Genomic DNA, 25542 nt, shown 5'->3' with positions numbered 1-25542 from the left:
AAAGACACCCAGCAGGCCAGCACTGGAGTAAAGCAGCTCCTGCCCACTGCTCTTTGCTCTATGCAGGGGCTCTGCGCGTTTTCAGGTGGATTGAGTGAGCCCAGGCTCCTCCTGCTGAAAAGGTTTAAAGTCAGTATCACTTACATCCTCCTCGAAGGGGGCTGCCCTTCCAAACATCTCTTGAAGGCATTAGGCCATCAGCTTCAGACTTGGCATCTTGGGTTGTGCAGAGATGTTTCACCACCTCGACATTTTCTATAACCTGATTTGACTACAGCTCCAATTTTTGAAACTTGCTCTCTTTCACTAGGGGCAGATGAAAGCAGGTGCTCAATTACCCGTGAAGTTCACAGAACTGGAGAAAGGGCACACAGTTAAGATGGATGTATGTCTGAGAAGTTCTGTTTCTTCCAGGAATCTCCTGGAGAAGTAGCAGGAAGAACAGCATGGGGGCGTAATGGGAACAGGCCAGAGGAGGAGGCGGGGTGGAGTCCCGCTCTCTCTCATATGCTACATTCGGCTCATCAGGGACTCTGGCACAAAATGCAGCTCCAGAGTGTGAGTCCACGGAACCCAAGAATGAACGCGAACCCATCTGTGGTTCTGTAGGTAGCCCCCTGATCTCACTGGAAGAAGTATGTGTTAGTGTCCCTTCAAGGTGACAATCTAGAATCCTATTATCTCCAGAGTTAGACGGTGGCACACAGTGGGTGTGGCTATGTCATATACAAGAGATCCGTGCCTGGGTCTTAGAGCCTTTTTTTTTTTTTATGGAATTCTGACAAATAGTGACTGAAGACCATGGGACCAGGTCCCCACCCCCACCACACCCCATGTGTTCTTCTGTCATAATCAGGCAGAAAACTCTGCCATCCTGCAGGGGAATCCAAGTCCACAAGCCACCAGACACGATCACTGTTTTAGGGAGGGAGAAAGAGGGCAAAGCAACATATGAAAAAAAATTGTTTATTCAGTGCGCCTTTTATAAAGCAGTTGATGAAGCAGACATCTTGGTATTAGCCACACCATTCACTGAAAGGCACAGTCCACGAGGGTACCGCAAAAATCACCACAGTAGAACAAAAGCGAGGAATCCACATTTTGCATTTAGTGTTGTTTCATTGCAATTGAATAGAAAAGGTTAAGGACTTTGAAACCAGGATCTTTGTAAAAGGCAGCCTCCTGCAGTTGTAACCCACAGATCCATCCCCAAAGGAGCACAAACTGTGTGAGAAATTATTTTTTCAGGGCCGAAAGAAATAAGGCTCAGAGTCTTCAAGTGTTCACATTTCACTTTTGACCATTGGAATAATGAAACATTCCAGAAGAAAACCTACATGTTCCAATTGACTGGCACCTCCAGCCATGCCTTTGGTTTGCCAACAGGTCTGACACTGTGGGAGAAAGTGGTATGCAGACCTCGGGCGTGGGGTTTGGGGAAGGAGGACAGAAACAACCGGCTCCAGACAGTGATCAGGACCCTGCACTCATGCTTCCAGGCTCGGTTAGAGAAAGACTGAGACAATGAAGATATTCTCCAGCACAAGATTGGGAGGGGAGGGGTATAGAGCCACGGGTGCTGCTGAAATCCAATGCCACTGATTTGCTGGTTCTAGTGCCCAAGAACCTTGCATCTCCAGGGTGCTCAAGAAGGTTGTGCCCCTAGTCAGAAAAATCTGTGAATTGCTGTCCCCTTGATCCCCAGTGGCCTCTGTTAGCTGCTAGGGTAGCAACTTCCCCGGGAACAGTGGAGGAGAGGGCATCTCTGGCTGGTGAGCAGGGAGGCTCAAATGCCAACAGACCCCACCATGGCTGCATGTGCACCCAGAGTGCCCCAGTGGTCCCAAGCATGGCCACGAGACCCCCAACCAGCATTCCGTTAGCTTCCCAAAGAGCAGGACTGACTGGTGTTGACACTCTTGGGACATGTCACAGCAACACTGTCTCTGGGTCTAAAGATAATACAGTCTTCAGTGTCCAGTTAGTACTGAAGATCTTGTACTAAACAGTAAGAATCTGAGTACTGGAGTTTCGGTGCATGCCTCTCTTCTCCTTGAACACCTAGACCATGTGCATAAATGTGTGGGCGTGTACATGTGTGCATAACGCAGTGTGCAGGGAGGAGAGGACAGTGTATAGAGAGAGTGAATCTATGGCTTTGCGGAAGTGCGCCTGTTTGTATTACAGTCCAAAAAATATGTAAAAAAATCTTTTTAAAAAGTGCCCCAGAGTACTAATGAGCCGGCCAGTCCCCATCAAGTAACCTCTGATCTAGAACATCCTGTATTTAACAACCAAAGGTAGTTTTTTGGGCACGGTCATATCCTTCCTAAAGCCCGAGAGGACACGTGAGACTGTGTTTACCAGGTAAGTAAAACCTTTGAGACCTTTGGTGAATTGCTCTTGTAAATAAAACACAACAGTGTGCAGCCACAAGACTTCACTTGTGCCTTTCCTAGAGCGGGATGGGGGGATTACCACCAGTAGCATCTTCATCCAAACTGGAAACATCAACTCTTGCGGAAAAACTGAGTAACTATTCCTCCTAAATGGTGAGTCACAGAGAGAAACAGAAGCTCAGGGAGATTCTAAGGAATTCATCCTTCCTGCTGGCCACCTCTGAATTCGGTTGGTTAACATTTCGTTGTTGTTGTTAACTTCTTTCACATGTTCAATTCAGTGGTTTTAGCATATTCTAAAAACTCACCTACCATCATCACTAATTCTAGAAAGTTGTCATCACCCCCGCCCCAAATAAAACCTGGCATCTATTCGCATTCACTCTCCATTCAGCCCAGCCTGCAGCCCCTGGCCAGCACGGTCCTCTAACTTTCTCTATAGATTTGCCTATTCTGGACATGTCACAAAAACGGAACCATACAGTATGTGGCTTTCTGCAATGGCTTCTCCCACTTGGCATCATGTTTTCAAGGGTCATCCATGTTGCAGCATGTGCCAGGATTTCATTCCTTTTTATAGCCAGATACTATGCCACTATACACAGAGACCATATTTTCCCATTCATCTGTTGACAGGCATCTGGGTAATTTCCACTTTGGGCTATTACAACTGATGGTGCCATGAACATTTATGTACAAGTTCTTGTACTTGTGTATGCTTTCATTTCTCTTGAGTAAATACCCAGGAGTGGCATTTCTGGCTCATACGGTCATTCTATGTTTAACTTTTTGAGGCACAGCCAAAGTATTTTCCAAGTGGCTGGACCATTTTCTATTCCCACAAGGGATGTAGGAGAGTTGCAATGACTCTCTATCCTTGCCGGCACCTGTTAGCGCCCATCTTTTTGATGACGGCCATCTTAGTGGGTGTGAAGTGCATTTTGCTGTGGCTTGAATATGCATTTTCTTAATGAATAATAATATTGAGCATCTTTTCTTGGGCTTATTGGCCATTTTTATGTCTTCCTTGGAGGGGAATATTTATTCAAATATTTTGCCCCTTTAAAAAACTGGCTTATTTGTCTTTTTATTGTTAAGTGGTGAGAGTGCTTGATATATTCTGGATAGGAGTATATGATTTGCAAATATTTTCTTCCGTTCTGTGAGGTGTCTTTTCACTTTTTTGACAGTGTCCTTTGAAGCAAAAAAATTCTATACCCCATTTTTGATGAGGTTAATTTATCTATTTTTCCTTTGCTTGTGCTTTTGGGTATCATATCTAAGAAATCATTGCCTAATCCAAGGTCACAAAGATTTACGCCTATGTTTTCTTCTAAGAGTTTTATAGTTTTAGCTCTTATGTTTAGGGCTTGAAGCATTTTGAGTTTATTTTTATACACAGTGTGAGGTAGGAGTCCAGCTTCATTCTTTTTTTTATTGAAGTATAGTTGACGTACAATGCTATATTAGTTTCAGGTGTACAGCATGGAATTCCAACAATTCTATGCATTACTCAATGCTCACCACAGTACACTTACTGTGTCACATACAATGGTATTACAGTATCATTGACCATATTCCCTGTGCTGTACTTTTCCTCACTGTGACTTACTTGTTTCATAACTGGAAGTTTGTACCTCTTAATTCCCTTCACCAACTTCATCCTTTTGCATGTGGATATCCAGTTTTCCCAGCACCATTTGTTGAGCAGACTGTCTCCCCTACTGAATTCTTTTGCCACACTTGTCAAAATTCAATTGGCCATAAATGTGAGGGTTTATAACTGCACTCTCCATTCTATTCCATTGATCTATTCCATTGATCTACATGTCTATCCTTATGCCAGTACCACACTCTTTTGATTACTCAAGTTTTGTAGTAAATTTTGAAACCAGGAATTGTGAATCCACCAACTTTGTTCTTCTTTTCAAAGGATCATTTGGCTATTCTGGGTTCCTTGCATTTCTGTATGAATTTTAGGATCAGCTTATCAATTTGTGCAAAGAGGCCAACTAGGATTTTGATAAGAGAATGCATTGAATCTGTAGATCATTTTGGACAGTACTGTCATCTTAATAATATTTAAGTCTCTGATCCATGAACATAGGATGTCTTCTTCAGTTTCTTTCAATGATATTTTGAGTTGTCAGGGTATGAGTCTTGTAGTTCTTTTGTTAAATTTATTCCTATTTTATTCTTTCTTATACCAGTATAAATGGGATTATTTCTTAATTTCATTTTCATATCGTGAATTGCTAGTATAAAGAAATACAACTGGTCTTTGCATATTGACCTTGTACCCTGAAACCTTGATGAATTCATTTATTCGTTCTAATGGGTTTGTACATGTGTATGAACTCCTTAGAATTGTCTACATGCAAAATCATGCCATCTGCAAAGAGCTTTACTTCTTCTTTTCCAATCTGGATGCCTTCTGTTCCTTTTTCTTTCCTAATTGTTTCATGCAAATATTAGCTTCTTAAATATTTTCAACCCAAGTTTTAATCAACTGCCTATACCAAATGGCTTCATAAGGGAATCCCCTGTTCCTAGGGCCACCTTTGGACATGCTGGTGCCCAAGGATGCTAGGATGGTTCCATGCAAAAGTAAAAGCACTCTGAAGTCAGGAGGATATTATCACCACCCTCCATATCTGAGGTCCCACTCCCGTTCCTTATTCTGAGCTCAGAACAGTAAGCTTCCACACACCTATCCTGTACTCACCAGCTTTCACAAGACCCCAGAATAAAGGACTAAAAAGATACTGAAGTGAAATGACAGGTCCAGGAGAAAAAAAACAACCCATGCACCAGCCAGAGGTGGGAGTGGGGGCAGGGTATATAAACACCCGTAGGAAGCTAGGGGAGACCCAGGAACTGTCTGATGGCTGAGTCATCCCATCATCTTCCACCACAGAGACTACTTCCCAACCCATGCCAGAATTTCCCACCCCACTCAAGCTACCCCAAGGTGTGGAAGGGTGCAAACTGAAAGGTACCTTATACATACATGCACACGGCCACCAAGGGGTGGACTGTCTACGTCGGCACAACCTGAGCCACGGGAGGCAGTCCTGGCCCAGCCCAGTCACACCGTGGATGGCTGAGAGCAGCTCCTCTGGCTGGAGCTGTGGCAGCTCAGGACAAAGGTGGATGAGTTGCTCTTTTTGCTGACGCTGGTCTCTCCCGGACGGTTGCCCTTCAGGTAGCCAGAGGAGCAGCAGAGGAAACGTTGTACAAGTTCGTGGAAGAGGTGGCCCGTGAAGAGCATGTAGATCCAAGGGTTGCAGCAGCTGTTGAGGCTGGCCAGGAGCATGGCTATGATGAAAGCCGAGGCTGAAAGGAGGATGGGGGTGTGGGGGGAAAGGAGAACAGGCCATCACTACTGGAGGGTCATCATCATTACTTGAGAACAGCCTTTCCTAGGTACCAGGTGCTGGGTCACAAGACAAAGAAGTAGAGAGACAAAGTCTGTCTGCCTTCCATATTGTGGCTCTGGGCATGTGCTTAGCCTGCCCTGCCCCCCACCCCCCCACACACACCCAGCCTTCCCAGGCTCAGCCCAGCCCTAGAATGCTCCCTGTCCTTTCTCTCATCAAAAGAGTACCGCCAAATGCTTCTGTATGTAGGAGCTGCATTCGTCACGGCCACCTGTTCATTCATAACTCACCCAGCAAGTATCCAGTGCCTACGACTCCGAGTGCCCAAGAGCACAGTCTGGAAGCTGCCAGACCGAGTCTGTAGTCTTGTTCCACCAGCAACAAATTACTTTAGTTCCTCAGGAGACTGCTGTTTGCTAATCTTTCCATGCGGATAACAAGAGTATCCAAACCTCACGGGAATACTGCAAGGATTAAAAAAATGCCTGGTACACGGTAAGTGTCCAATATATGGTGGCTGCTATCGTGACCATGTGCCACACACCAGGCTAGGTACTGGGGACACAAAAATAAAATGAGCACCACGGGGTGGGCATGATGCGGGTCAGGTTGGGCAGACCAAGGAGGGGTGCGACTCTGAGAGAATCATGGCCAGCCCCACAGAAACCGGCATTTGAGCTGATACCTTTAGGATGCTTATGAGTGTTCCAGGCAGAGAAGGGAGGAAGGGAGCTCCAGGCAGAAGGAACAGCCCAGGCAAAGGCATGGTGGCAAGAAAGCGTTGCCATCTTTGCAGTTGAGAATACTGAAAGTTCTGTACCCCTCAGAGTGCTGCTTCCACACAACAAATCAGACTTACACAGGAGAAAAGTTTACCCTGAAATTATTTAAGGCACTGGGCAGAAGCCATTATCCTGAGGATTGACTGTGTTCCAGGCAAAATTAAGGATCAACTTCAAGACATTGCTTGTCACAAATTCAAGCTTCAAGAGGAAAGAAAAATTCCTAATCCTAGGGTGCCTGGCTGGCTCAGTCACTAGAGAATGAGACTCTTTCTTTCTTTTTCTTTTTTTTAAAGATTTTATTTATTTATTTGTCAGAGAATAGCATCTAATCCTTAGACTGAAATAGTAAAGAATAGGAAAGTGGAAAAATGGGGGGGGAGGGAAGCCAATACTGTTCGTTTTCTATAAAAGAGAATGAAAAAAATATATGTTTGATTTGGGTGGCTAAGAAGATGAATTTAAGTTTAGAAATTCTGGTGGGAAATCACCAAGACTAAAAACAGAATGTCCTCAAAATCATAATTAAATGTATAAAATAAAGGAGGCAAAATCAACACATCAAAAGTTAGAATTTAAAAAGGGCATTGAGAAGTAAACTACCAGACACAGAGGCAAGAATGCAGGCATGTAAGGACAGGAAACGAGGTAGAAGGACATAGCGGGAATGAAGCTCACACATGCACAGGAAGGCACCACCTTTTCCTTAACTGTATATAGTTATAACTGTGTCTTTTCTCTTAAGCTATTTGCCTGGCTTTACATTTATATCATTTAGCTTATTTATCCTATTTAAAAAAAGGCATACAGAAACATCAACAACAAAAAAGGAAACAGTTAATGAATTCCCAAGTCACTACGTGGAGATTTCCTACCTCTCCGTGGCCAGCCCGGGTGGGAGGAATTGGGACCAGGGCCAGCGCCTCTGCCCCCACCTGGTGGCCAGAGATATGAACGATGGGCCTGGCTTGGCTCCCTGGGGGATGGATGACCCTCTCTAAGCTGAACCTGCTCCTGTCAGGTTGACAAAGGCTAAGGGTACAATTAGACTTTTAAAAATCTGGTAATATCCTAACCATCGAGAGACAGGAGTCCACAGTGGTGGAAGTGCAAGCCATCAGCAGGGAGGAGAGCTCTCTGGGAATCAGAAACAGGCTGTGGAGGACATTACAGAGGAAGGAAGCAATAGGAATGAAGGCACATAAGTGAGAATGTCCAAGAACATTCAGGGACTGCCAGAGTTGGAGAAAAGGAATTTCACGGGGAAAGAAATGGGAAAGAACCAGGCTGAGGAGAATCTTGAATGTAGGCCGTCTGCGCTTTAGTCTATAGACAATGGGGAGCCCTTGGTAGTTTCTGAGCAGGTGACTGATTGATTGCACCTCACTGGCTCTCTGCACTTACTGGACCATGTTTAGACCACACTGCTGCCCTTTCTGCTTCACAGGGCTGCAGACCAACAGGAACAGAACAAAGCACGGAAAATACTGTCCTCACGATTCACGATGTTGTTTCCAAGCGAGCACGTGGCAAGGTAGCAATGCTGACCATGGGAATGACTGCTCAAGCTCGCACAGGACCCTCTGGTTTTCAAAGCAGACTCATCCCCATCTTATATATGAGGAAAGGGAAGCCCAGAAGAGAACTGACTTCCCCAGGGACACACAACACGTCACCCTGTGTTTCTACCTTAAACTAATGAAGTCTTTCCTTTTCAAACTAGGTCAGCATGCACACATGTCAGATTCGTACCAGTTAGTGAATCCTCTCTGTCTGAAAGCAAAGACACAGGCTTGCCAGGCAATCACTCTTAGAGTGTGATTTGAGGGACAGAGTCAGAGAGCAACTACCCTTTGCCCACACAGATAGAAATGCCCCTGGAGGCTAGGTATTGCCTGTTCCCAGTGATGGTCTTTTATAATCTAAGTATATCTGGGATGGTAAACACATTACCTCCTATCAGATCACCCTTGTTCCTAGCAGAAATGTCTCCTGGCCTAGCCAGGGACCAGCAAGCTATATAGTTTGGTCTATGGAGGCCAAACCCCACCTGATGCTTGTTTTTCTAAATAAAGTTTTATTGGAACACAGCCACACCCATTCATTCATATATTGTCTATGGCAGCTTCTGTACTACAAGGACAAAGCTGAGTACCTGTTCCAGAGACCTTATACCCACAAGCCTAAAAGAGTTACTGCCTGGTCCTTTACAGAAAGCTAGCCAATCCTTGATGCCTGGAAGAGGGGCAGATGTTAAAAAGCGGCGGGAAGGGCTCCGAAGGGCAGGGAGAAACCCACAGAGCAAGCCCTGCCCACTTCTCCCCACACTACCATGAGAAGAACCCGGTGATGGCTTTGCTTTCAAGTTACCCAGACACGGCACAAATCCTGGCTTTGCCACTTTGTACCTTGTGTGTTCTAGGGCGAGTCCCCTAACCTCTCTTCACCTCCGTTTCTCCATCTGTGAAATGGGAGTAATAAAAAGAACTTTACAGAATCATTGCCAAGTTTCATTAGACAGGATGCCACGTACTCATCATGATTCCTGGCACTCGATAGAAGTAAAAACTTAATGAACTTAATGCCATTATCACTACCATGATGTGTACACGCCCAGTAAATGCTACTTTTCTTAACGGTAACAGAGTTAACGCCAACCCGTGTGAAACAATGGGGAGAGGCTGCTCCCTGGGCTGGGCTGTGTCTTGGAATCTGAGACAGCCCGGGGGGTGGGGTGGGGCCAGAGGGCACAGGACCCACTGGTTTAGCTTCTGGAAGCTCTACTGCCATATGGCAGTGTCCATCCAGTGTGGCTCTTGGGCCGGACCGCATGGCCAAGCAGGTCAGTTTATACGTAGATTCATTTCCTGGCTCTAGAGGCCAGCACCCCCAGTGTAACCAACAAGCTCATCTACCCTTCTCAGCTAGCTGGTGACTTCCAGACGGCTTGAAACAGACTGAGACAATGGGCCATCTTCAGGGAGAGCAAGGGGGTGCCGGGGCTCCACAAAGTCAAAGGTGTGCTGAAACAATGAACTAGCGATAGAGGAGAATGTTCTTGCCTTATTCCATCTTACTTGGGGTCCTGGGAATGTCTGATCTCGCCCTGTAGATTTCAGTGCTAAGATCCGTTTTAACTCACATGCAAGCCTGGACATACGCAGCTGGGGGACGCTGCTGTCTCGACACCGCAAACTGCCCTCTCTCCTTTCTGCTCGGGGCATTCCAGCTCCAGGTTCTGGGGCACGCTACCCTCTGGGTGTTCTTCTGTACTGAAATCCTTACCGTGTGGACTTTCTTTCTTTTCTTTCTTTTCTTTCTTTCTTTCTTTCTTTCTTTCTTTCTTTCTTTCTTTCTTTCTTTCTTTCTTTCTTCTTTCTTTCCTTCTTTCTTTCCTTCTTTCTTTCCTTCCTTCCTTCCTTCCTTTCTTTCTTTCTTTCATTTAAGACAGAGTGTGAGCATGGAGAGGGGCAGAGGGAGAGAGAGAGAGAGAAACTCAAGCAGTTTCTTGCTCCATGCCCAGCGCAGAGCCAGACTCGGGGCTTGATCCCACAACCCTGAGATCACGACCTGAGCCAAAATCAAGAGTCAGCCGCTCAACCAACTGACCCACCCAGGCGCCCCAGGACTGTCTTCTTTCAAAACACAGCTACCCACAGGTAGCTGCTGGTGAGGCACCACTGAAAAGGTGACTCAGAGTGGTGCCACCTCAAGCTGGGTCTAGCAGGTCTGCAGCGGATGCCGTGGTGCCCCAAGCCGAGGTCTCGTCTTAGGACCCAGGGGCTCATTCCCCAGCTGCCAAGGAGCTGGCCAGTGAGGCTCTCGGCTGAGTTCCTCTCGGGGCACTGCCTTTGGCCAGAGCAGAACACCCAGTCCCAGGAGCAGCCTAGACTAGTCCATGCAAATATACAAAGGTCCACTCCTTTGCCTTAACTCAGGCTTCTCTGAAGGGCCGTCCCTGCTGGAAGCTCCAACCCTGGCCCCCGGCCACATGTTGGACAAAGCAGAGCAATGATGACGTCGGCGCAGAAAAGGAGGAGCTGAAAGTTAGAATCCACCAACTCCTCCTAAGGTGTGGTCTGCTGCCGGCACCTCCTCTGGGGCCAGGAGGGTGGGGGAGCGCTCACAGAGGGGCCGCGGTGGAGCACTGACAAGGGAGGAGCCAGGGACACAGGATTCAGGCACAAACCCCTGGGGTCTGAATCCTCCACCTAATCCTTCTTTGAGCCACATCTACCATATGAGCCTTAACAGCCTTATCTGTAAATTGGAGGTGACACTTGTAAGGACTTTGAGAAAACTGGAGGGAAAAAGTGTAAAAGGGCTTTGTGAATAGCAGTGTTTATTCAGGTGATGGGTATCATTATTAACAAATAGGAGATATTACCAACCGCATCATTTTTTAAAGCCCAAAGTTTGGAGGCTTCTTATCCCAGGTCAATTAAAGAAAGTGTCCTTTGCCTGTTTTTCCATGACTTCAAAAATTTAAAAAAAAAAAATTAAAACCCAGAGCCCTGGGGTTGGATGACATGACACCAAAGAAACTCCTGATCGTCCATCTGGAAAAGCTTACCCGGCCAGTGACATAAGAAACCCAAAAGGGAAGGTGGCTACAACCCTGGGGAGGGCAGGATTTCAGGGTCTCCTGAAGGTGGGACTCCACCTCTTCTGCTTGCTCCCCATAAAAATAACATTCCTCCCCAGGACAGAGCCCTGAGTGACGCAAACTTCTCTCTCTGGTCCTTGCCAAAAAGGGGGAGGCACTGGTCCAGGGACTGGTCCTCACACCTGCCTGGCCACCAGCCTAGGGCTTTTCTCGGAGGAAAAGGAGGAGGAGGTCAGATGTTCTAGCATCCTTTCATGCCCTGTGCCTGCTGCCACAACACCAGCCCTGGGGACCTGCTCTCAAGGGAAAGACAGACGTAGAAGACAGCACTCTATTAAACACGGAGGCGCAGCACTGGGAGGGCGGGCTGGTGGGCCCAAGCCTGGGCACTAGGGGTGATCTTCAAGTGGGGGCTCCTAGGCGCCAAGCAAGAGATGTGAGCAGAAATGACCACCTGCCAAAAGCCAGATCCCTTGCTGGGCAATTTTACCCCCAGGAGACAGACACAACTCTGTATTTCCACTCAGCATTGTGATTCATGGAGGGGTGGGTGGCAGAGGGCCACTTGAGGACGAGGACGGTATGCCCCAAAGCATTCCACCCGCCTACGAGCCTGGCTTTACTCAAGCCCCAAGAACTCCCATGTTTGGATTTCCCGGCACCCCCTCCACCCTGGCACGGAAAGCTCAAATTAGCCCCGAACAGCTGATGGGCAGGTGGCCAGGGCCTCTCTGGGCTGCGTTGTGCCTGAGGCAACTAAGGCATTTCACAGACATTTCAAAGACGGACGGCTTAGCTAACATCTCTCCTCCGAGTCAAATCAAGCCCATCCACTTTTATAAGAGGCCCTCGCTCCAGACACCACTTACTTGGTTCAAGGACCCCCACACCAGGGGATTGGGAATTTGGGTTTAAGTACCTTATTCCTAGAGGGGCTGTGTAAGAATTTGAGAGCTGTAGTCTACGGAAGCCTTTTTTTTTTTTTTAATGATTTTTGAATGTACACTCATATCAAGATTGAATACTAGTATGTATTGTAGAGTGCCTTTTTTGAAAAGACCACAATTTTACAACATTGGAATGGTTTTAAAATTCACAGATATGTGATCACCCCATGCATCATAAAGCAGGGTTAAGAGCCAAATCTGTGGGCTACAGAGCTTTAAGTGAGCTTCTATTATGTCACTGCCCAAATCTGGGGGACATGTTGAGTGCACTGGGCTGGACCTAAGGAATAACCACATCTGGAAGCAGAAGAGCTGGGGCCTTTTGATAAACAACCAGCCCTTCTCTACCCTGCAGGGAACTACAGACCGTGCAGCCAATTTCAGCCACAGGTACGAAGGCAAACTGCACATTTGATAAAAGAGGTAAGACATTAAAGACTTCTATTCAATATGTAGTCTATGGGCTGGCTCCATAGGCATCACCTGGCTGCTTGGTAAAAATGCAGACTCTTGGGCTCCCTCCCAGACCTCCCTAATCAGAATCTGCATTTTAACAAGATCCCCCCTGCCACATGATCTGTGTGCTCACTGAAGTTTTAGAAGTATCCCTCCAACAGGGAGAAAGATAATAATAAAGTAACTGCCCGATGATGTCAACATGGAATGTGCTTCTTTGCATAGCCAGCTCCTACTCATCCTTGGAAACCCTTTTCAAATGTTGCTTCCTCTCTGAACCCCTCCCGATGTTTTTTCCTCCAGGGAGACAGAATCAACGGCTGCCTCCTGGGGCACTCACCTGGGGGTGATAAATAAACACTGAGAGTAAATATCTCTCTTACTGCGGCATCCCTCCACATCGTCATTACTTACGTTTCCAGACTTGTGGCTGGGGGCTGGGTGTCATTTGTGGAAAACAGTTAAGAGTTCTATAAGGGACTGAACTGAAGTGAAGCACGAAATTAGCAGACAGGAAGTCCTGAGAGAACTGCTGAAAAGGCATAAAGGCAATCTCCCTGCTTGACAAGAGGAGGGGGCTCTAACACCGTGAGTGGATTCTAGTGCAGTTCCCTCTAGGAAAATCAGGTTCATACTCAGATATCCAGATCTGGTGGAGAGAAAGAGAGAGAAACGGAATGAGCAAGAGTGACAGTTCCGGCGTGAGGTGTGGGCCACGGAGGGCAGAGGCCCGTGGTACTGCAGCATCTGGCCATGGGGGGGAAGTGTCAGCTCCCTTCAGAGTGGGACAGGAGACTCTGGCCACGGCTGCCCCTCCGTGGGTGGCTGGGAATCAGGATCACAGGAATCAGGGCTGGGACTCGACTGCCTGGTTACACCCCCTTCCGGCTCATCCCTTAGGCAAGAGTCCCTGCGACTTCTAAAACCCAGGTCTAGAACCTTCCCACCTCCCCTCCTGCTGCCTCCTCCAGGTAAGGCTTTAGTTTCTCTTTACCTCTTAATGCTGGTTCGGAGCACCAATGGGCTTGCTACCAGTCCTCACCGGAAACTGCAGCCCCTCTGCTAAAACGGTGCTCCTGAGCTCACGACAACTCCCACCTCCAACGGCACTGCCCCAGCCCCGGACCTGACAGTCTTGGAATTTCTCTGCTTTTTAAAGCAGACGTTGGGGGCGTCTGGGTGGCTCAGTTGGTTAAACGTTTGCCTTCGGCTCAGGTCATGATGTTGGAGTCCTGGGATCGAGCCCCGCAGTCGGCACAGTCGGTCCGGGCTGCCTGCTCAGCGGGGAGCCTGCTTCTCCCTCTGCCCCTCCCCCTGCTTGTGCTCTTGCGCGCAGGCACTCTACCTCACACGCTCTGTCTCATTCTCTCTCAGATAAAGAAAACCTTTTTAAAAAGAGAAAGCAGGGGCGCCTGGGTGGTTCAGTCGTTAAGCATCTGCCTTCGGCTCAGGTCATGGTCCCGGGGTCCTGGGATCGAGTCCCACATCGGGCTCCCTGCTCAGCAGGAAGCCTGCTTCTCCCTCTCCCACTCCCCCTGCTTGTGTTCCCTCTCTCGCTGTGTCTCTCTCTGTCAAATGAATAAATAAGATCTTAAAAAAAAAAAAAAAGAAAAGAAAAAGAAAAAGCAGCCATTGATTGAGCACTTACTATATGCCAGGCACTGTGCCACTCACTGGCAGCCACAGCCCCCCCGCCCACAACCTAAACTCTATTCTTAACTCCAGAAAACTGGGCTCCGGGCAGGTGTAGTCAACTGCCCAAGGTCACGGCTGCCACTCCTTCGTGCTACACCTCGGGACCTAAGGGCCTGACACCAGCCAGGCAGAAAACGGGGTGTCGCTCCCAGAGCTCTGTAGCCCACCTTGGCCTGACTGTCCCATGTTTATGCAAATGCCAGCTGTCTGCCTCAGGAGGGCAGGTGAGGAACTGGGACGGCTCCCTGCAAACTCTCCTCACTGGAGGACTGAGGTATCAAAGCAGAGGTTGTGTGGACAGGACCCCTGGGACACAGTAATGACTGTTTGTAGAATGGATGCACTGGCCTTCAGAAGAGGAAGGAGACCCCAGAGGAAGCTGCCAAGTTGTGCCCCGCACAGCTCCTGGGAGCATCTTCTCACAGACCGTGAGGTAAAGGACACCCCCTTGGAACTGTGCCACAAAGCAATCCACACTTGGACTTGGCCTTTGAAGGATGGGTCTCCACAGAAGAGACTGGAGTGGGCATTCCTATGGTGGGAACAGAATCAGCATGAGTGCTAAGCAAAAGGACCCTGTGGGAACTGGCAAGCCGTCAGGGGTACACAAGGCAGATTGGCCAGAGCCCAGGGCAGAGGTGAGGAGGGTGCCCTCATTCCTTAACTATTAGCTCAGGCCACGCCTCCATAGGGGGTCTAAACCAGTGTTTCTCAACCAGGGGCGATTTTGCCCGAGGGGACACTCAGCAATGTCTGGAGACCCTGTTGGTGGTCACGACTGAGGGAAAGGTGCCAGTGGGAACCAGTGGGCAGAGGCCAGGGATGCTGCTAAACATCCCACAGAGCCCTGGACAGTCGCCCTCCCAACAGGGGTTACTGGGCCCAGAATGTCAGGAGCGCCGAAGTTGAGACACTCTGCTCTCAACCAAAGAGCTGCTAATGGAAAGGAAAGTACCACCACGAGAGGTGTCGTTCAGCTAGGATGGAGGGGTTAGCAGTTAGCAGGGGAGCTGAGAAGCGCAGGCTTTGAACCCAGAGCGCCCAGAGGGTGGTGCCCTGAGGGCATAGGCGGCGGGGGGGGGGGGGGGGGGTTGGGTGTTTCAGCAAAGAGAGCCCAGGAATGTAAAGATGTTGGGGCCACAAAGAGGGTGCAGGGCTCTGGGGCCAGGGCAGGAACCAGCTTTCTAAAAGCACCCAGGAGATCCCAAGGCCAAGCGTGGAGGACCACCTTGAAAATGCTGGCCTGGCGAGGAGGGGCGGTGTGACGGGGCGGCCTTTGGTGTGGGAGGATGTAGGTTCAAACCCCAGCTCCACCCTTTACTCAACAGTGTCCTTGAGCAGGTCTTGCCTCTCTAGGCCTCAGTCTCCTCCTCTGTAAAATGGGGATAAAGCCCCCTTACCTTGCTGTGTTCGGGTGAGGATGAGACGTGGGGCTGGGTACTCAACAAGTGGGGGTTCCTGTTAGCAACTACACTAACTCTTCATGTCGCTGAAGCCGATGCCCACAGAGGGTGTCCTGTTCTATCCCCACTGTTCAGCTGGGAGTGACAGAGGCCCACAGATCACCCAGAGACTTGCCCCAAATCACAGAGATGGCAACAAGACCAGGTCTCTGAAGGGGGCTCTCACCACTGCCCAGTGCTGTCTCCCGGGACCGATGAAGTGGGGGCCGGGAGAGCACAGTTCAGCCCCCAGCCAGCCCCTGCCCCTGGGGGTGAGCCCCGTGGGGTTCCCTTCACTTCCCTCACTTGTCAGTGCAAAGCGGTGGGGTCGTCAGGTGGGCCAAGCCCTCAGGCATCTGACCGGCCAGCCCAGCCTCTCTAGAGAGGACCTAGAGCTGGGAGAGGCCTGCTCTGCCGCTGACCTCCTGATCCACAGCCCCCCACGGCCTCCCCACCCCCCTCAAACCTCCATCAAATGGAAGAAGTATGCAGCAAAGCCTCACCCAACAGATTTTTTTTTTCTGCTATTAATCAAACCTCTGGGAGGAGGGGGGATGTGAAGTCACCTGGGACAGAAACCCAAAGGGAAAGCATTCGCATTAGCCAAGAACATAACTCACAACTGCTTAATGACAAGAGTGTGGTTGTTAACTGTCCATCTAATTGCAATTTATCCCCAGAAGGGCCAAGTTCAAGAGCTCTTCATGGCAGAGAATGATCTGTCCAATCTCCTCCTGCCCTCCCTCCCCCACTGCTCTGCCTATCAATGGCTCACCTGAAGGGGAGACTCTCCGAGGTGCCTGGCCCACCCAAACCTTGGGCACAATATCCTTGAAAAGGTGAGGTGGATAGGCCACACCGGAGGGACCACAGTTCCACAGAAAAAGGGAGGAGGAGCTGGGAAGCTCATTTTCAGACAGGGAAACACTTAACACCAGGCCTCCTGCGCATTTCCACCTTCTTCCTGGTACAACACTCCTGACAGATGTTTGGTTGCCCCCAAGTGACTGGGCGCTCACTTCCTCACCAGGCAGCCAGTTCCGGTGTTGGAGGGCTGCTTAGAAGATCCTTATTTCTCTGAAGTCCAAATCCACACACACATCCCAGCCCATCTCGAGCACCTTTCTCTTCCCACATCCCTTGTATTTGCTCAACCAGCATTGGCTGAGCTCCTAATGGATGCCCAGGCCTGCGCTTGGCATCGGACACATACCAGTGAGCAGGACCGAAGGTGTCCCTGTTGTGACCAGGCTCACAGTCCAGCCTTAACAAGTTTCTCCTCCACATACCAACTTCTCTGGACGCACTGCCTATTGTCTACAGGTTCTGCTTCCCTCCCGCCCCCCTCCGCCTGGGCTCTCAGGAGAAAAATGACCATCTCCTCCCTCAGGAATACCTGCCAAGATTTTCAGAGTCAATCCCAAGAATGCAAACAAAACTCATAACAAGTAGAATGGGGGAAGAGGAGAAGACTGACGTTGATCACATGGCCCCCAGGTGCCACGAGGCACACCATGTCATTCTCCTAACAACCCCACAGGTAGGCTTTGCTTCCTTGATGACACACAGGAGGAAGCTGAGGCCCAGAGAGGTCTAACAGCTTGCTCAAGGACACACAGGAGAAAAGAACAGGGCAAGCTCCAAACACAGGCCAGCCATGTGCTTCTTTCCCTGCACAAACCATGCAGGGTTCCACAGTGCCTGCCAGCTGTCCTGGCCCACCAGACAGGTCCCTTGGTCCTTCTGCAGTCTCTGTGCACTGGAGGTCCCCACCCTGTTCTCTGGGCATTTTCTTGCTCCCATGGAAATCAGCTGGTTTGAGAGAAAAGGGGACTATTCTGCATATGGCTCATCTGTGAAGTGTGAGTGAGATTTTTTTTTTTTTTTTAATTCAAAAGCTTCTCCCCTAGCTTCCAGGCACCTTCTGGTGAACAGAGAGGAGACACGAATAGTGTTCTGTGTGGACGGGTGGCAACCACTGCCCCATCAGCCAACCTGCCCCCCTCCTCTCTCATCTCTGCCTACTGGACCAGGAATTTCACAAAAAGTAGAGCTGGAGACTCAAAATCAGCCCCACCACAAACCAAGCAGCATCAATGAACCCCTGGAAATACAGACACACCCCCTCTCTACCTCCTCCCTCCCAACTACCCCAGGTCCGAGTCCTTGGGACAAGCAGCAAAGCAAATCCCACTGAGTTCAAGGTGAAAGGTTGGCGCCAAATCTTTGACAGTGGAATTTGCTTGTGAAGATACATATGGGGCTGGTCCACCCCCGCCGTGGGTGTCTGGTCTCACCAGCCTCACTAAAGCAGGGCTCCAGCAGCAGGGGACTGCTCTGGGTGGGGAGGAGCTCATTAATTACCACGATGCTCCTCTCCCTTTTCTCTGTTTTTCTTCTGAACAATGGAAATATTGAAATTGAGAGTTTCCTTCTTTGCTCTGGCTCTTAGAAAAAGGAAGCCCCGTGTGCGGCTCACCTCTACACACAGAGCCTTTATTATTATTATTACTATGATTATATTATAATCTTCCTATCCTTTCCTCCCCTTCATCTAGGTTTCCTTGTATCTACTTTGTCTTGCCACAATACCTGAATCTTTGTGGCCAACCTCTCATTACTTTTGGAGCAAAGTGAGCTCTAAACCCATAAAGGTGGCGCTTGGCGCTTGGCGCTTGGTGTGAATGAAGGTGTAGGAGGGAAAGAAGTCCATCAAAGGAGAGACGTGTGAAAGGAGCGCCTGGGTTTAGAGAGAAGGCCAGGGCACACAAACCCTCACGGAGGCAGGGGCTGTGAGGCTGGCCAAGGGCCACGTGGCCAGCTGCCAAGGCAAGCGTGCCTTCTCCAACCCCTCTGTCAGCCCATGATCTGTAGCCTGTGGTTCCAGAGCTTCTCCTTCCCTCAGAGGTTTTCATGACAAACCAATGCCACATGCATCCCACTCCCTCCACCTCTCTCTGTACCCGACGCCCCGGGCCTCCCGGAAGAATGTCTGGCTGCTCTCCTGGGCTTCCTGAACTTCCAGCCTCCAGCCCCCAGGAGATGAGCAGAGCAAGGGGCCCAGATCTAGATATTTTGCATCTCTTCTCAATTCCCTTCCTCTTGGAAAGTGAGGGCTGTGCATTCCTTTCCCAGTGCTGATCAAAATCTCTTGAGTAGCTCAACTGTATCTTTGTTTTGTTCCTTAACACTTGCCGATAGCCTCCAGATGGAGTCACGTCTCCAAAGGGACTATAAACACCATTATTTCTGATGGCCCAGGCTGCTACTTGTAATTATCCCAATTAATGCCAAGTGGGCACGGAGCTTGCGGTCCACTCAGATCCCCACTGCAACCCTGAGGCCAGGGCATGACTTGGCTAGGCTGGCGACCAGAGCCCAAGTCCTCGGTGCTTGATAGGCCCGTTACATGGGGACTGAGTGCCCGCTCCTTGCAGGAGTGGCATCATGAATCCCCTGCCATGTTGTCTGCATTTGTTCTCTTCTCGGAGCACCCAAGACAGGGTACAGAGGAGGATGAGGGGGACCTGGGCTTTCCATGTGGCACCCACCCTTTCCTCTGAACTGGGAAAGAAGCAAAGGAACAGAGGGAAGACCTGAGGTTCCTAGAGTCTATTTCTCTCCCTGCTCCTGGAGCCTGAGAGCAGGAACCTGGCTCTACCGAAGGGAAATCCTCAGGGGACCACATGTACCCAAAACACCTCTGGCCCCCACTTTAGTTGGGTGCTCTCTCTCTCAATCTCTCTCTTCCTGTGTTTTAAGACAAAGACATGGATTATCTGATGTCCTTTTAAAGCATAGGAAAGATGGAAACCTCACTCAGTGATTAGGATATGTGTTGACCATATACTCTCATTCTTTAGGGAGGAAAATAGGAAGAGGAGAGCAGGTGAGGGGGTGGACAACAAGAAGTCATATGAAGAGGGGGTGGGGGAAAGAAGGAGGGAGAAAAATTCATCAGGGAGAAAAATGAGTGGGAGAGGCCAGGGGAGGGAAAGAGAGAGGCATGAATGAACTGAATGTTGAAATGTCCTCATTCTAAAAGCAAGACACTAAGGGTCAAAGGAGAGAAGGGGACCCCTCACCCAAAGTCCCACACTAGTAAGGGCTAGAGGGAGGGCTCCCCAGTATCTGCTCAGTATCGGTCTCACTTCCTCAAGGACTGGTGTTAGAGCTCCTCAAGACCCAGGTCTGGCATCTCTTTGGCTCCTGCCCAGGAAATAAGTGTAGCCTGATGCCTTAATTAGAAACACCCACTGCTGACTTTTGCCCAGCCCAACTCCCTAGTTCTGTGTCCTTCATCAGAAGGCTGGCACAGGAGGAAAGAGCTGGGGTGGGAGCAGGAACCCCCAGCTCTAGTCTGCCTCCGATTGGCTGTGGGACCTGGAGCAAGCACCTTCCCCCTCTGGACCCCTGAACCCTTTCTGCAACGTGGAGCAGGGCTGGCTCCGCTGCGTCTGCACAGCAATCCTCCCCTGACACTGCCGGAGCCTGCTGTACCACAGGTGCTCCGTATGTGCTGAATGATAATTGCCCAGGCCACTAAGAAAAACGCTAGGTTAACAGGCAGGGCTGGGTAAAGCCAGGAGTCTGTGGTTCTGGAAGAGAGCAAAGCGAAGTTATCCAGCTGAATGAAGGGAGATTTCAGCTTCCACGGGATGGGTGTATTTTAGACTTCTGAGAGCAGGAGTGATTATATTTAGAAATGGGACATTTCTGCAAAAAGGGTAAAAGCAAACCCCTCGATCTACTCTTAGAATCATTAGAGTCACCTGCATCCCAGTGCAGTGCTAGGGGCTTACCCTCAAACAAAATGTCTGTCATTCACCATCACTGATCATCCCTCCTGATCTTTGCAGATAAGCTATTGGAATTGTGTGCAATGAAGGCGAAGCTGCCTGGAGCTCCCAGCAGCCCAGCGCTGGCCACAAGCCCCAGGACCCAAGGCGCTCTCTGCTCCCCCAAGCTCCCTCCCCACAGACCAGCCCATTCTACCTTCTCCTCCAGGTCTTCCCCACACCGCCCTCAGCCCAGCACTCCGCAGTCCTCCCATCTGGAGAGCACATTCCCTCCCTACAGAAATCACCCAGCCTCCCAGATCAAATTGGGAAGTTTGCATCTTTGTATTGGGGCTCCCATCCTTTTACTGCCCCTCCCCACCCCACAGGACAAGCAACCGAATCTGGCCCTGGGCACCCCCGGCCACCGCAAGCTGCCCAACCACCCCCCAGCCCCCGCACTCACCTCTCTGCCTTTCGAGACTCACCGCCTCCAACGGGCCAGGGGTTCAGCGACTCGACTTCACATCCCCACAACACCCTGCCCCGGACCTACTCAGGTACTCAGCGCCAAGCTGGACAAATCAATAGCCCACCTCCTGCTGCCCTCATCCAAACCAGACCCCCTGTGCTCAGGTTGATTTGAACTTAAAGGGGAAGTTCAACATAAAGTAAATTTAAAGTGGTGAGCGTGAGCTTGAGCTTGGACCGCGGTTCGAAAGTTACTTCCACCACTGCTAACCAGGTGGGAAAGTCAGTTGAACCTCAGTTTTCCCGTCCATAAAAAGGAACCATATGCCCCATATGTAGCCCAAGGGCTGTGCTAAGGACCTTGTGTGCATTTTCTCATTTCATCCCCCTGATGAGAGCCAGTACTTTCATCATTATGGCCATTTTACAGAAGAGGAAGTCAAGGCTCAGGGAAGTTAAGCCCCAAATCCCTTGGCCAATGGATAATGGAGCCATGACTCAAACCCAGCTCGGCAGGATTCCAAGGCCCGCATCCCCCCGCACAGATCCCCAGAACCCTGTCGGTGCGGAGGGGGCAGGACGAGGACCCCGCCCCGCCGCGCTCCCTCCTCCGGGGTTCCCGCCAGCGCTACCTTCCTTGGGCGCATTGGCGTCCCAGACGCTCCACATCTGCACGAAGAAGAATGGCGTCCAGCACACGATGAAGGCCAGCACGATAATGAAGGTCATCTTAACCGTGCGGATCTTGGCCTTGGAAATGAGCTTGACGCTGCTGACGCGTGCCAGCGCCGCGCGCCCCGCGCCGCCCGCCGCCGCGCCCTCGGGCCCCTCTGCAGCCGCCGCCGCCGCCGCCGCCGTCTTGAGTCGCAAGTTCTGCCAGATCTTGAAGCTGATGAGGCCGTAGCAGGCGGCGAGCACGATGACGGGCACGATGTAGACCGCGAGTGTGATCCACGTGACGTAGGCCTTGGGCCCCCACGGCTGGATGAAGACGGCCCAGCAGTCGAAGACGCCGTCGGCCACCTCGCGCAGCGAGAAGATGTGCACTTGCGGCGCGCTGGCCACCAGGCAGCCCAGCCACGTGGCGAGCACGGCCAGGCGGTCCGCGCGGCGACGCAGCGTCCGCAGCGGCTGGCAGATGGCCAGGCAGCGGTCGAGAGACATGAGCAGCAGCAGGTAGGTGGAGGCGAACATGCCCACCACCTGCAGGTACTTGACCAGGCGGCACAGCAGGTCGGGCCCGTAGAAGCGGAAGGTGATGTCCCACAGCAGTTGCGGCAGCACCTGGAACACTGCCACCACCAGGTCGGCTATGCTCAGGTGCTTCATGAAGAAGAAGAGGCGCGAGTGCTTGTGGCGCGTGGTGCGCAGCGCCAGGAGCACGCACGCGTTGCCGCTCAGCGCCAGGAAGAGGATGAGGCACAGCACGGCCACCTCCACGCGCGCCAGGGCCTCGTTGCGCTGCGGGGGCCCGGCGGTGCGGTTGCCCTCGGCTTCCGGAGGCGCCTCGCTGCCGTTGACCGCCTCCGCGCTCCAGCTGGCCACCAGCGCGCCCTCCATGACCGTGGCTGCTGCCGTGCGCCCCTGGTCTTCAAGCCCTTTAAGGAGTAGTGCGGCGGGGTGGGGCCCGACGCGCCTGGGGGGGCGGGGGTGGGGGGCGCTCCTCGGGTTCCACTCCCTGAGACTCCGAGGGCCGATTTGCGGGCCGAGCCTGAAACAATCCAGAGGCCCCTGTGAAGACCAAGCACTTATCTCCGACGCACGTGCGGCTCAGTTGTTCCCTTCCCAGGAACCCCACATTATTTGGGACCACATTATTCCACAACCGCCAGCCCGGGGGTGGTTCAGCCGCCACCCCAGAAATCCCCGTTTGAGGTACCTCCTCTGAGCCACTGGAAATGAGCGGGAATCTACCAGACTGCCAGTTTCTTAAGATTTTAAGTCACTTGTACTGGGAGAGAGGGGAGGGTCCTAATCACTTTCCTCCGGGACTGGGCCTCCTAAACAGGCCACCTCTCCCAGAGAGCCCCAAAGCAGCTGTCCGCCCCACCCCACCCCCGACCCTCAGCATATGTATCTTCCCGCAAGACGCCCCAAACAGCCATCTCTCCTTACTCCAGTTACTTCCTCCAGAGATCCCCCCAAACAGCCACTTGCTTGGGAAACTCCAGCTCAGAACCATCCCCCTTCAACCTCCTATTTCTAAGACGTTTCGCATCCGCTCTCACCCCCCGGAACTTCCACAACGACTGCTTCGGTGGGACCCCCATTCCAGCGGTCTCTCCTGGAAGAACTTCTGTCTCAATACCTACCCCCAGGACGCCCAACTGCTGTTCCGGGAAGCCCTCCCATGAGAATCCTCCCCAGCCCAGCTGCCTCAGGAAGCCGATGTGGTCTTGGCCCTCGACAGTTAAGGGTTCTGCATCTTGATCCTAAGCGGTCTCTTTGCAGTCTGTGGGAGCATGGGGAGTGCCTCCAGGTGCCAGGGGCGCGAGGCACCCCACCACCTCCACTCGGGTTCCAATGGCTCCCCCAGCCCCAGCCAACCCGTCTACCCGTGCGCAAGACCCAGCTACCTGCACCCAGTCCTCCAGCTGGCCTAAAGTTGGCTCCCCGGGGAAACTGCACCGCCGCGGACAGCTCCGAAGACGCGTGCGCTCCCAGGCCAGGTTGGGATGGCGGCGGGCGGCACCCAGCCTGACACTATCGTGAGGTCTCAGACTCGGAAGCCTCAGCTGGAATTCCCCGCGCCCGCACCTAACTGGTCACTGGATAGGGACAGAAGGCGAGCGAGGAGCGCAGCCCAAGCTGTGCGCGCTGACAGCGTCAGGATGCGGCGCTGTCTGCTGGCGGCCCGCTTTTCTGCAGCCTGGGGCCGGGGCTGCACCACCACACGTGGCCGCTGGGAGGCGCGGAGGGCCGGCCCCGCCAACCCCTGCCGAGCCGGGTTAAGTCGCCCCGGGTTCGCCCCAGAGCGGCAACAAACAGGCTTCTCTCACAGTGGCTTAAAACTGCAAGAGGGAAGGAGCTCATAAATAACCCGCATGGTTTCTTCCTTTCTTGGTTTGGAAGCTTCTGACTCTCAGGCAAACGGGAAGCTTGAATAGCGGTGTTTTCCCCTGAGTAGATGGTGATGAAGTTGCAAAGGCATTTAACTGACATTTCCCAAACATCAGGTTAATTTCAGCACTTACTTTTCCCTCCCGGGAGCCTGATGTACTGGATTTAGCAGTGAATTCAAGTAAGTCCTTGCTTTGGAATACTTTTGTTCCTATACCCATTCCTATGGAACGAGAAATGCCTTCTGTTCTAATCAGCACTGGCAGAGGGCTTCATTCTTTAGGTAGTTTTAGGGGAAAGATCTCAAGAAAAGAAAAGAAAAAAATCTATCTTCATTTTAAATTGATTCTTTTCATCTGTGGCCTGAAGCTTTTTCTGCCTCTTTGCCATGCTTCGAAATTAAAATCCTACATGATACCAAAGGAAGATGAAATGTTAAAGACAGCTTCCTCTGACTCCTAACTCCTTTTCTATTCTAAAATCGGGGGGGGGGGGTGTTAAAGTAATTACAGAGGCCAAGAATTAAGGCAGGAAAAAAAGGTGAGGATTCAAAAATGAACAAGGCTCTTTAAAATTTAAATGCATACTTCCTCCTGACATTTCCCTTCACCCTCTTTTAATTATGTGGAGAGAATTGAGTTAGTCAAAGACCAGGTTTCCTGAATCCACAATTACAGCCCTGTGCCAGGACATCCTAGGGATAGACCATTAATTACTCCATCCTGGTCCCAGGGTTCTAGTTGAGTGAGCATTCCAGGATGGGCCTGGGAATTCCAGCAGCATTGGGAAGAGGTGAAAGTTGTCTTTTTCTTGCCCTCGGAAGTTGTATCATAATATCATTAAAAAGCAAAATTCAAATGAATAAAATTTAAAGATCTTACTGGCTTTATTCAGCAATTCATGAATCAGGCAGTATCCCATCTACTAGATAAAAAGAAGCTAGGATCTCATCCTTCTAGTTTTCTGGAATCTGATGATCTATGCCATCTGAGAACCTAATTCTAGGAGGTAAAACACACCTGCCCCACTCCATGGTGGGATGAGGGAGGGGTTTTCCTTAAGCACCCCTTATGGGATATATTATATCTACCCATCACCTTACCTATTGTACATACCTATCAATAAAATGTGTTGAGAAAATGATTAATGGATTCCCCAAGAACATCCCCCAGTAAATTAATCACTAGGGTCAGACCCTTGCTTCCCAGAATAATATTTCTGTGGCAATCTGGCTACAGGAGGGCTGTGTGTGAGAAAGCATGGTATTCATACACGTGGGATTATTCCTCCTGAAAGAAAGCAATGACAGAGATGAAGTGTGACAATGGATGTGACAACACAACCCCTAGTAAGGAAGTGGCATAAATAAATGTATTCTCCATCTGTAGACACTGTTGGCCTAGGTGAAGACACAACAAGACATAACTGAGACAGAAAGCATTCTTTGGGAATAACTGAGCTTGGAATAAAGGCAGTCTGTTCTTTTGCAGAAATAAAGGTTTATTGAGAATCGGGATCTTTGGAAT

At 50.6% G+C, this 25542-nt stretch overlaps 1 protein-coding gene across 1 annotated transcript; it reads right to left on the bottom strand.

Moving 5' to 3' along the window:
- Nucleotides 1-838: 838 nt before the first annotated feature.
- OXTR (oxytocin receptor) lies at nt 839-23712 on the bottom strand. The gene is made up of 3 exons (XM_045863780.3): nt 23533-23712; nt 21589-22667; nt 839-5735 (listed from the first exon to the last, which is right to left on the bottom strand). The coding sequence occupies exons 2-3, from the start codon at nt 22514-22516 to the stop codon at nt 5488-5490; spliced, it is 1176 nt and encodes a 391-aa protein (XP_045719736.1). The 5' UTR covers nt 22517-22667; nt 23533-23712; the 3' UTR covers nt 839-5487.
- Nucleotides 23713-25542: the final 1830 nt, after the last annotated feature.

Source organism: Mirounga angustirostris, unplaced genomic scaffold, assembly GCF_029215605.1.
Source record: "Mirounga angustirostris isolate CCGP_5_RB_7025 unplaced genomic scaffold, mMirAng1.0.hap1 SCAF_1, whole genome shotgun sequence".
Taxonomy (NCBI): domain Eukaryota; kingdom Metazoa; phylum Chordata; class Mammalia; order Carnivora; family Phocidae; genus Mirounga; species Mirounga angustirostris.
This window is presented reverse-complemented; position numbering and strand designations above follow the sequence as displayed.